General features: G+C 35.8%; 1 protein-coding gene across 1 annotated transcript; it reads left to right on the top strand.

Annotated features, from left to right (window-relative positions):
* Nucleotides 1-867: 867 nt before the first annotated feature.
* Nucleotides 868-9,798, top strand: LOC110288109 (vomeronasal type-2 receptor 116-like; the record flags this gene model as incomplete). Its single annotated transcript, XM_021154552.1, has 2 exons — nucleotides 868-997; nucleotides 8,870-9,798. Coding segments are annotated over 2 exons (1,059 nt in total), but the record flags the coding sequence as incomplete, so codon positions are not given.
* Between the last annotated feature and the right edge of the window lie 1,452 nt (nucleotides 9,799-11,250).

Raw genomic sequence — 11,250 nt, 5'->3', positions numbered from 1 at the left:
TGTCTCAATCCTTACCCACTCCTGCTTCATTGCCCTAGCTAGCATTCCCCTATGCTGGGCATCAAATCATCAGAGGACCAAGGTCTTCCCCTCCCATTGATGCCATACATGGCCATCCTCTGCTACTTATGCTGCTGGAGCCATGGATCCCAATATGTGCATTCTTTGGTTGGTGGTTTAGTCCCTGGGAGCTCTGGGGTTTCTGTTGCTTGATATTGTTGTTCTTACTATGGGGTTGCTAATCCCTTCATCCCTTTCAGTCCTTTCACTAACTCCTCCATTGTGGTCCCTGTGCTCAGTGAGATGTTTGGCTGTAAACATCCTCATTTGTATTGGTAAGGCACTGGCAGATTCTCTCAGGAGACATATATATCTGGTTCATGTCAGCAAGCCTTTCTTAGAATCCACAATAGTGTCTGTGTTTGGAGAATTGATATGGGATGGATCCCCAGGTAGGAAAATCTTTGGATAAATGTCCTTCAGTCTCCACACCATTCTTTTTCCTTTCCTTTTCTTTAGATAGGATCAATTCTGGGTTAATATTATTGAAATGGGTGGGTGGCCCCATCCCTCAAGCAGGGACCTTGCCTAACCTATGAATATGGTCTCTATAACTTTTCTTTCCCATTTTTGGTTATTTCAGCTAAAATCATCCCCAATGGATCCTGAGAGTCTCTTGCTTTTCTGACATCTGTGACTTTCTGGTCACTACCCCTAGTTCCCCATGCCCCATTATAAAAAATAATCTTTTAAATAACTCTTGGTGTTAAAAAGAGTATTTCACCCTTCATTGTTAAGACCTTAAAAAAAACTGTTTGTACGATTTTTCATAAAACCCTAAGCATCTGATAACATTCATTTCATTTTTTTCAGGTCCCTCAGTCTGTATGCAGTGAGAGTTGTAGGCCTGGATTCAGGAAAGTATCCCTGGATGATAAGGCCATCTGCTGCTACAACTGCACTCCTTGTGCTGACAATGAGATATCTAATGAGACAGGTAAATGCAGTTCTATGGAAAACTTCCCATTTCTCCACTGAATTCCACAATGTGGTAGCAAATGACAAAGATTTGAGTAGAAATCATATATGAACATTTTATTTCATTTTAAAGGGAATTTAAATGTCATAGCTCATCACTATTCCCTTGAAATACCTCAACACGGCCATTACAAATCATTCTTGATTTATATTTTTAATCCAGTGCAAATATTACTATTGGAAGATAAAATATATTCCCCTGTACTTTTCATTGTTTTCATTTCACAGTGCCTTTAACAACATGTATTAATACAGTATCAAAGATAGATTTTCAAAACATATTTCATTGATTTTTAAGAAGCATCTAAGACTCATCTCTGTTGCACCTTCATGGGGATTATTAACAGCTCATTTCTCATTTTTAGTTGTTTGATGATTTCATAAAATGTGTTTTCACCACATTCATCAATCTCACTACTCCCAGATTTAATTTCCTTTTTCCTCACTCCCAACATTTTTAATTAAACTATCTAATACAGTTCATGATACTCGTGTATACTTACATGTGTTCTTGTCACTTAAAAATTGCTTACCAACCAGGTGTTGCACACTGAAAAATAACACTGATTCACCTTCCAGTAGGTATGAATACCTATTACCTCATTTTTCTGAAAAAGGGAGTGTCTTCATCACTACCTTCAATATCTATGCTGAAATTTGTCTAAATTAAGTTTTACTGCATCTAACACATTTTGTCATGTGTTATGAATTATGGGAACAATTTCTGTGTGTTCATAAAATAGTATTATTTTGTAGTCTTCTGTACACTGAAGATCTTGCTAACTTTCTGGCTTCTCTTGGATTAGAGTTTTACAGAACACTTATTTTATTACTGAACCTATTAGGAAAGATTAGAGGTTTTGGCCTTTTAGGGGGAGGTATCATGCTAGAGGCTGGCTTTAGGTTTAAAAAAGTCCCTGAGACATCTCTACTTTTTTCTGCTTCTGCCTTCAAATCAGGATTTAAGCATTTAACTTGTGTTCCAGTGTGATCTATCCCTGACTCTCTCTATGCTTCCTGCTATTATGGAAATGAACAAATACTCTAAATATATAAGCACACACCACATTTAATGAATTCATTTATTTATTTACAATAAAGTCATGGAGTGCACTTTGTGGCCACCATCCCACAGTTCCTTATCCCATTACTTCACCAGCCCCTGTCTTGGCCCTTATGCTTCTTAAAGTTCTTAAACTCTGTGGGTCGTGTCCTAGGTACTCTGTGATTTTTGGCTAATATCAACTTATTAGTGGCTACATATGATGTATTTTTTTACCATATTTTTAACATTTACTATATTACCTCACTCAGGGTGATATTTTATAGTTTCCTTCATTTTCCTTCAAAACCCATGATGCCCTTGAACTTAATAACCTAGTAGTATTCCATTTTGTAAATATGCCACATATTCTGTATTCATTCTTCTGTTGTAAGATATTTACGTTGCTTCCAGCTTTTGCTATTACAAATGAAGCCACTATGAACATATTCTAGCATGTTTTCCTGTGATATGATGTGGCATTTTGTGGGTATATGCCTAAAAGTGGTATTGCTGGGTCTTCAAGTACGTTTATTTCCAATGTTATGATGAACTGCCAGAATGATTTCAAGAGTGGTTGTACCAGTTTGCAATCCCAAAAGGAATAGAGGATTGTTTCACTTTCTCCACATCCTTGACAGCATGTGCTCTCACCTGAGGTTTTACCTCAGCCATTCTAATTGGTGTAAGGTGGAATCTTTAGGTCATTTTGATTTCCATTTCACTGATCACTAAGGAATTTAGTTTTTAAATGCTTTTTAACCATTAGAGATTCCTCTATTGTGCATTATTTGGTTCATTGTGAGTTCCTTGATCCTCTTGGACTTGAGTTTTCTGAAAGGTGCTACATATGGAACTATGTTTATATTTCTAAATACAAACTGTTAATTAAACCAGCACCATTCATTGAATATGCTTTCTTTTTTGATTGTATGCTTTATGCTCTTTGTCAAATAGTGTCCATGTATATGTGGGCTTATTTGTGGGTCTTCAGTTCTATTCCATTGATTGAGGTGTCTATATATGTAAAGGTACAATGTGGATTTTAACACTATTGCTCTGTAGTACAGTCCAAGATTAGGGATGGTAATTCCTCCAGAAGTTCTTTTCATTTTAAGTAGTGTTAATGCTATGCTGGGTTTTTTGTTTATTCTATATGAAATTAATAATTGCTTTTTCATTGCTTGTAAAGAACTGTGTTGGAATCTTGATGGGGATTACATTGAACATCCTCTGCTACAGATGTAGCTGGAGTCAGGTGTACTCCTTTGTTGATGGCTTAGTCCTTAGGAGTTCTGGGGTGTCTGGTTGGTTGATATTGTTCTTCCTATGTGGTTGCAAGCCCCTTCCACTCCTTCAAGCCTTTATCTAACTCCTCTGTTGGGGACCGCACACTAGCTCCAATGGTTGGCTACGAACACCTACCTTTGTATTTGTAAGGCTCTGGCAGGGTCTCTCAGGAAACAGCCCTATCAGGCTCCTTTCAGCATGCACTTTTTGGCATCCACAATAATATCTGTGTTTGGTAACTGTATATGGGTGAATTCCCAGGTGGGACAGTTTCTGCATGGCCATTCCTTCAGTCTCTGCTCCACAGTTTGTCTTTGTAATTCCTTCCATTGGTAATTTCTTCCCTCTTCAAAGGGCCAAAGTGTCCATACTTTGGTCTTTCTTCTTCTTGAGATTCATGTGGTTTGTGAAAAAATACTGTTCACAATGAACACAAATAACATCAACTTCATGTAGCTCTAACCAAGTAAGTGAAAAATCTGTATGACACAAATATCATGTCTCTGAAGACAGAATTTGAGGAGGATATAAGAAAGTAAAAACATCTTCCTTGGTTGTAGATCAGTGGATTTAAAATAGTGCAAAAGGCTATCTAACCAAAAGCAATGTCTAAATTCAATGTAATCCCCATCAAAATTCCAACACAATTCTTCACAAATTTTCAAACAACAATATGGAGGCTTCTGACTGTTAAAAAGTGTCCACACTCTCTTCTTTTAATATAAACTTTCAATAATAATAAATTTTACTATCAATATTTCACCCACATGAAATCATTATAAACACAAACACACACACAAAACCAAACAAAACATATGAATATCTAAAATGAATTTTTGAATGTATCCTGTGTATGTATAAAAAGAGCCATTCAAACAGTAAGGGCAAATCTGGCCAGTGTTTGTTCATTAATTATATTGTAAAACAATATGCAACTCAAAGAAATGCTAAACAGTGTAAATTTGAAATTATTGCTGATAGAAAGTTGAACAGTAAGTTTATAATTTCTTTTATATGTTAAAATATCAGTTCAATATTATTAATGTAATAAAATTGACACTTTGGTTATCAACTATATTTTGGGAAATATAGAAATATTGTGTAATACAGTGTCTTAGTTAGTTTTTTTTTACTGCTGTGAGCAAACACCATAACAAAGACTACTCCTATATGGCAGCATTTAATTGGGGCTGGCTTACCAGTTCAGATGTCCAGTCAATTATCTTCAAGGTAGGAGCATGGAATCATCCTGTAAGGCATGAAGTAGAGGAGCTGAGAATTCTACATCTTCATTTGAAGGCTGCTAGTAAAAGACTGGCTACTTAGCACATAAGACAAGGTTTTTAAAGCCCATGCCCATAATGATACATTTACTTCAAAAAGGCCACAACTACAAATAGTGTTTCTCCCTGTATCAAGCAAATTGAAACAAGGACTTTCTACTCCCTGGGTCCCATAGGGCTGTTTAATGATTTGACACTATGGAGGCAATACCTAATAATAGCATTATAAAAGAGTACATTTTGTCTAAATTACAACATCCATATATTTTATAACAGTTTCAACAATGTTAAAAATACAAGTTCTAAGTCTGTTCTTATATTCATTCAAATAATTCAATGTAATTGCCAAAGCAAGACATGAACCAGTTGGGCAAATTACAAACTGTGGAACTCCATATCTGATGTCAAGGAGCTCTTCAGCTCTCCACTACTTTTTCATCTTCATTGACAGAAAAAAAAAACTTCTTTCTCCTGGGATGCTTCCAATCACTGCTATTAGCTTTCCTCAGCAGATTTCTTATGGCTCTGGAATCTTGAACATTTTTGGGTTTCCAATAAACTTTAGCTTTATTGTTTCTCCTTCTAATGTCTGGAATTTATGTCTGGATCTTCTAGGTTTCTCCAAAGGTCTTGCATTATTTTTCCTGCTCTTCTATGTATAGAGCTCTAGGCTCTGGTTGACTTCACTCTAATTTTGCTGGGGGTTTTAGTGATCATCCCATGCCAGTGTCATCTCCAGTATACTGGGGTCTGCACTTCAGCAACACTTCCCCAATAGCATATCATAGGCTCTCCTCATGGTGCTAAGCCTCAACTTCGTTGCCTGATCCCTCTACTTCTGGACCATCAACTGTAACGGAGGCTTTACTTTCAAAAATGCCATTTCCTGGTTTCTCACATTGTCTAGCCTCAGCTACATTCCAGGAACTCTTAATACTTTCAAACCCACTACCACCTGTGTGACTCTAACACCAAGTTAATCTGCAGGTCCATGTAAATCCTTGGCTACCTCTGGAACAGAACATCTTTTTCACTCAGAAAACACTTCCCAGATGATTTCACCTCAGTGATGCTGATCTATTCTTACTCATTGCTAATATTTTAGCTCCAGCTAACCAGTTTCAATTGTTCTGATATTCTCCTTCCCTTACTTACTAATATGTAAGAGCCACATGGCCAATGCTCCCAAGTTTAGCTGCTTACTCGGGCTGTAATATGTCTTCCCCTTATTCTAGTACAAGCCTTTGTTTCACAACTCTGTGACTGCTTAATTTTTGCTCTCCTTGAACTTGCGCCTTAAATTGACCTTGAAATGAAAAATCTGCATGGCTTTGTCTCCAGAATGCTGAGATGTAATGCAAGTACACTTGGATTTAAGCTTTTCTCTACTTGGACCTTACTCTGTCACAGGCTCACCTTACACTCAGGGATATGCTTGTCTTTGTCTCCTGGGATTAAAGGAGTGTACCAACAAGCCTTGGGCTAAGCTTCTCATGGCCACTGTTTTCCATGATCAGGGTCAAATGCCTGTGTCTTCCAGCCCCAAGATCTGGACTACAAGTTTTCCCACTATTTCTGGATTCTTGATCATTCCATATTAAATCTCCTATGTATCCCCTTTTCAACTCCAAATACAAAGTATAGTTTGATTGGATAAAATCTCACACAGAGATCAACTATTCTCTTAACTCCTTTTCTCCTTGCAACTAGCATTTAGCTTCATTTCACTTCATAAGTGCCCCTTTATTTTTACTTGAAATATATTTTTCCTTTCTAAGCTTGCTATGCGTGTATGAAAATTCTCTTCATGCACTTCATGAAACTTAACAAGAGATCAAAGTCTCTGTTCAGCTTTTGGGACTTCCTAATAAATTCAGTTAATACAAACCCCTTTATCTTACCCTCAGGTAGGCTCTTAGACAAGGGCAAAAGGGAACCACATACTTTACCAAAATATCACACGAGCATTGCCATATAAATATTCTCCTCAGAAACATCTAGAACAGGGATTCCCCAGTTCAAACCTTCAAACAGAGGTTTCTGTATTAGTACAAGGTTGTCCCATTAAGCCCCATTTAAAACATTCTACTGCTTTCCAAATCCAAAAAGTGAAATTCCACATTCTTCCAACCAAAAACATGGTCAGGTATATTACAGAAATAACAGACTACAGGTACTAACTTATGTCTTAGGTTTTTATTGCCGTAAACAATCACTTTGACAAAGTCACCTTTTATAAGGACAACGTTTATTTGGGACTGACTTACTGGTTCAGAAGTTTAGTATATTGTCCTCAAGATGAGATAATGACAGCATTCAGGCAGTCGTGGCACAAGAGGTTCTTAGAGTTATACTTTTTCAGGTGAAATCCTCTAGGAAGTGAATGAACTCCAAGTATCTATGATTAGATTATTAAAGTCCAATTCCATAGTGGCATACTTCTAGGATCCTGCTCAAGGGGAGGTCTTGATGCCTGAAACTATTACTAAGGCTATGGAGCACTCACAAAAAGGGACTTATCATGACTGCCCCTCCCAAAAGACCCAACAAGCAGTTGACATAATCAGATGCAGATATTTGTACCCAAAAAATAAACATAATCATTTGACCCCTGTTGTTGAATTAGGGAAAAAGCTGAGGGGAAGCACAGTCCTGTAGTAGGACCAGCAGTCTCAATTAATTAGGATCCACAAGATCTCTCAAACATTGGACCACCAAACAGGCACCATACACCAGCTGATATGAGGTCCCCAACACACATATAGTAGAGGACTGAGGGTTCTGTATTCATTCAGAGATGATGTACATAATCCTCAAGGGACTTGAGTCCTGAGGGAGTTTAGAGGTCAGATGGGGTGGGAGTGGAGACATCCATATGGCGATAGGTGGGTGGGGAGGACATATGCGATGTCAAAATTTCAGAAGGTGGATAGGAGGATAAAATATGGAGTGAAAAATATAAATAAAATAATAAAAATATGAGGGATTACAAAAAATATAATACATTGCTCTGGAATTTTTTAAAATTTTTATAAATGTTATTATTAACATAAAGTAGATGCTCCAAAAATTTAAAATTACAATATGTTGGTACAGAAGTGTGAATGTGCTTGGCCCAGAAAGTGGTACTATTTTGAAATGTGGCCTTGTTGACCTTCTTTTTCTCTGGCCCTTCTTTACTTCCATCCCTGTAATTATTTCAGAAAGGAACAATTATGGGTCAGAAATTTGACTGCAGAATAATAACCCATCCCTCTTTTGATGTCCTATGTTCCTGCTGAAGGTGTGCACTATAAGATTACCCTACCTATTGTTGGGTTTTTTCCAAGAATATTCTATCTCCATGAAAGTATATGCTTGCTTTAAATCTTGGAAAACATATTACTGGGTGAATTTTGAGCAGTATCTCATGTAATAGGGTCTATTTCATAACATCTAGAAGAGAATAAACAGAATTTGAAAGCACAAGGAATTTTAGGGAGAAAAGTAAATTTAGGATTCACATATAAGAAAGCATTATCTGAAAAAAAATGCAAAAAAATTCCACTAATCTAGATTTTCCATATTTAAGTAAAAAGTATCTATTTATTATGAATACTATCAGAGCCACAGTAAATTTTTGCAATGTAATTTAATATCCTACTTATTTTAAAAGAGGCACAGCATTTTTGGTAATGCAGACAAATATTGTATGAAAAGAGAATATAGGCATTCAGGTAGCACAACTTAAATTGCAAATATGAAGATGGTAAAGGAATTTACTGGAAGTTGGTAAGTACCTGGAAAGAAACAATACTATTCTTTAAAAAGGTAGGGCTTGAAAGTCTACATATTTTCCCACTGAAGCCATTCCTAGCTCTACATACACTGGCTTTCCTGAATTTAATGAGTGACTATTAAAATGTAAAAGATATAGAGAGCACAAGGAGTTGTGATTAAAACTTAGGGAAGGGAAAGAGTGTGATGATAGTAATTAAAAAAAGATTGCATTAAAATATTTTATATTTGAACATAAATTTGGAAAGAAATATGTTAGGAAAAAGGTGCCGTTTATAAATCTAGAATTATACATGCCAGTGTACTAATAACTTTTTTTCCTGAGGAAAAAATGTACAGTGACTTTTGTGATAGTCCCTATAGTTAGAAATGTCTCATAATAAAAGAAATTGCTATAGATTGGACACCTGATCTCATTTAAGCCTATATTTCTGATCAGATGTAGACCAGTGTATGAAGTGTCCAGAGAGTCATTATGCAAATACAGAGAAGAACAACTGCTTCCAAAAATCTGTAAGCTTTCTGGCCTATGAAGACCCCTTGGGGATGGCATTAGCAAGCATAGCTTTGTGCTTATCTGCACTCACAGTCTTTGTTATTGGCATCTTTGTGAAGCACAGAGACACTCCTATTGTCAAGGCCAATAATCGGGCTTTAAGTTACATTTTGCTCATCACACTCACCTTCTGTTTCTTATGTTCTTTGAACTTCATTGGTCAGCCCAACACAGCTGCCTGCATCCTTCAGCAGACCACCTTTGCAGTTGCTTTCACTATGGCTCTTGCCACTGTGTTGGCTAAAGCTATTACTGTGGTCCTTGCCTTTAAGGTCAGTTTTCCAGGGAGAATGTTAAGGTGGCTAATGATATCAAGGGGTCCAAGATACATCATCCCTATCTGCACCCTGATCCAGCTTCTTCTTTGTGGAATATGGATGGCAACTTCTCCACCATTCATTGACCAAGATGCGCATACTGAAGATGGATACATAATCATTTTGTGCAACAAGGGCTCAGCTGTTGCCTTCCATTCAGTCCTGGGATACCTCTGTTTCTTGGCCCTTGGGAGTTATATCATGGCCTTCTTGTCGAGAAATTTGCCTGATACATTCAATGAATCCAAATTTCTGTCATTCAGTATGCTGGTGTTCTTCTGTGTCTGGGTCACCTTTCTTCCTGTCTACCACAGCACTAAAGGGAAGGTTATGGTAGCCATGGAAGTATTCTCAATCTTGGCCTCCAGCACAGCACTCCTTGCCTTCATATTTGGACCCAAATGTTACATTATCTTGTTAAGACCAGAAAAGAATTCATTTAATCACATCAGGAAGAAAACACATTCTAGAAGGAAGAAATCTCCTAAAATTTAGTTGATAAAAATAAATTTAGCTTTAAGTTAACAACATCATAAAGGGGATTATTCATATATCATTCTAAAATATGTTATAAAATTATAGTATGAATGCAATCTTATCAGTGGTTATTCCTTTATTCAACTAAATTATAGTGTTATAGTGTGAAAGCCATTAATTTTCCATGTTTGAAAACCACAACTTTTCTGGTGATTCAATATCTCCGAGTTGAAGACCTGATGCTTCCATTCCTGGATCATTTCAAATGTTCATATCCCCACTTGATAGAAATTCTTTCTTTCATTTATTATTTTTATATCATTTAACCTCATAAGTATTTTTCTTCTGCCTGAATTATTAAACATTTATTGTGGAAAGTCTATTGGAATATAATTTCTTAAGGTTTATTAATCATATAAAATCTTAATTGCCATTTAACTAGTTTTTAAAATATTTATCTATTTAATTTTCAACATATCAGTTTTGAACAAGAACATGGTATATGTAAAGCTGTCAAGGCACTTAATTACTTTATAATGGTCTGTTTGAATTAATTTGTTTATATGTAAAACCACAACCTGTCATAATTTAAATGAAAGGTTTAATAATGTAATAGCATTCTAGTTCCTGGCATTATGTTTGCATATTATCTTAGTTTGAAGGCTCATTAAGAAATGTATTTTATTACCCAAAGTGAAATATGAATCAAAGAGAATAATCCACTTAGAGCCCATATTCATCATTTGACAGAATTTATTACTTGTTCAGCTGTTTGAAAGTCAGATGACTACCCTCACATGTTTTAAATTTAGACATTTATACATACATTATGTAGTATTTACTTTTATGGTGCATGAAATCATCTGAGAATTGCTGGTTGTCACAGCTAGTTCATGTTGAATTTTTGTATTGTTCTTAAAATAAACTGTTTATTTGATTTTTATTCATTAAATTTTCTCAGTCTCATTTTCTATATATTGGTATAAAATAGTTATTTGAAATCTAAAATCACTCAGAGCCTTCCATTTTGTTACAACTGTTCCTCCATGATTCATTATTATTTTGAAAACATTGGATATTATACTTAAAACAATCTTCTTTTCTACCTACATTGTTATATGAAAGAAAAGAAATATAAAATTGTTAGAAAAATAGCCTATGACTTTTCTTTAACTCATGGTCTACCTTTCCTCTTAGTACTATATCCTTGGCTATACCCTTTAAATAATTTTGTCAACTTTCCTTTTTGTCTGATGACCAGTTCAACAAGAGGGTACCATGTCTTAATTGGAAATCTATTTTAGTCTATCCAGTTGTAGAAATACCAATACTTTGGAGGGAAACATACACCTCCCATATTACTAAGGTAACATTGGCACATTTATATATAATGGGAACTGTGAAATTCCATAAGCCGGCAAAGCTAATCCAATAAAACAGACCTCGACATTAAGATCATGATGAACTGTT

Source organism: Mus caroli, unplaced genomic scaffold (assembly GCF_900094665.2).
Source record: "Mus caroli unplaced genomic scaffold, CAROLI_EIJ_v1.1 scaffold_20995_1, whole genome shotgun sequence".
In the NCBI taxonomy this organism is placed as follows: domain Eukaryota; kingdom Metazoa; phylum Chordata; class Mammalia; order Rodentia; family Muridae; genus Mus; species Mus caroli.
The sequence above is the reverse complement of the archived record's forward strand: the minus strand, read 5'-3'. Positions and strand labels throughout refer to the sequence as shown.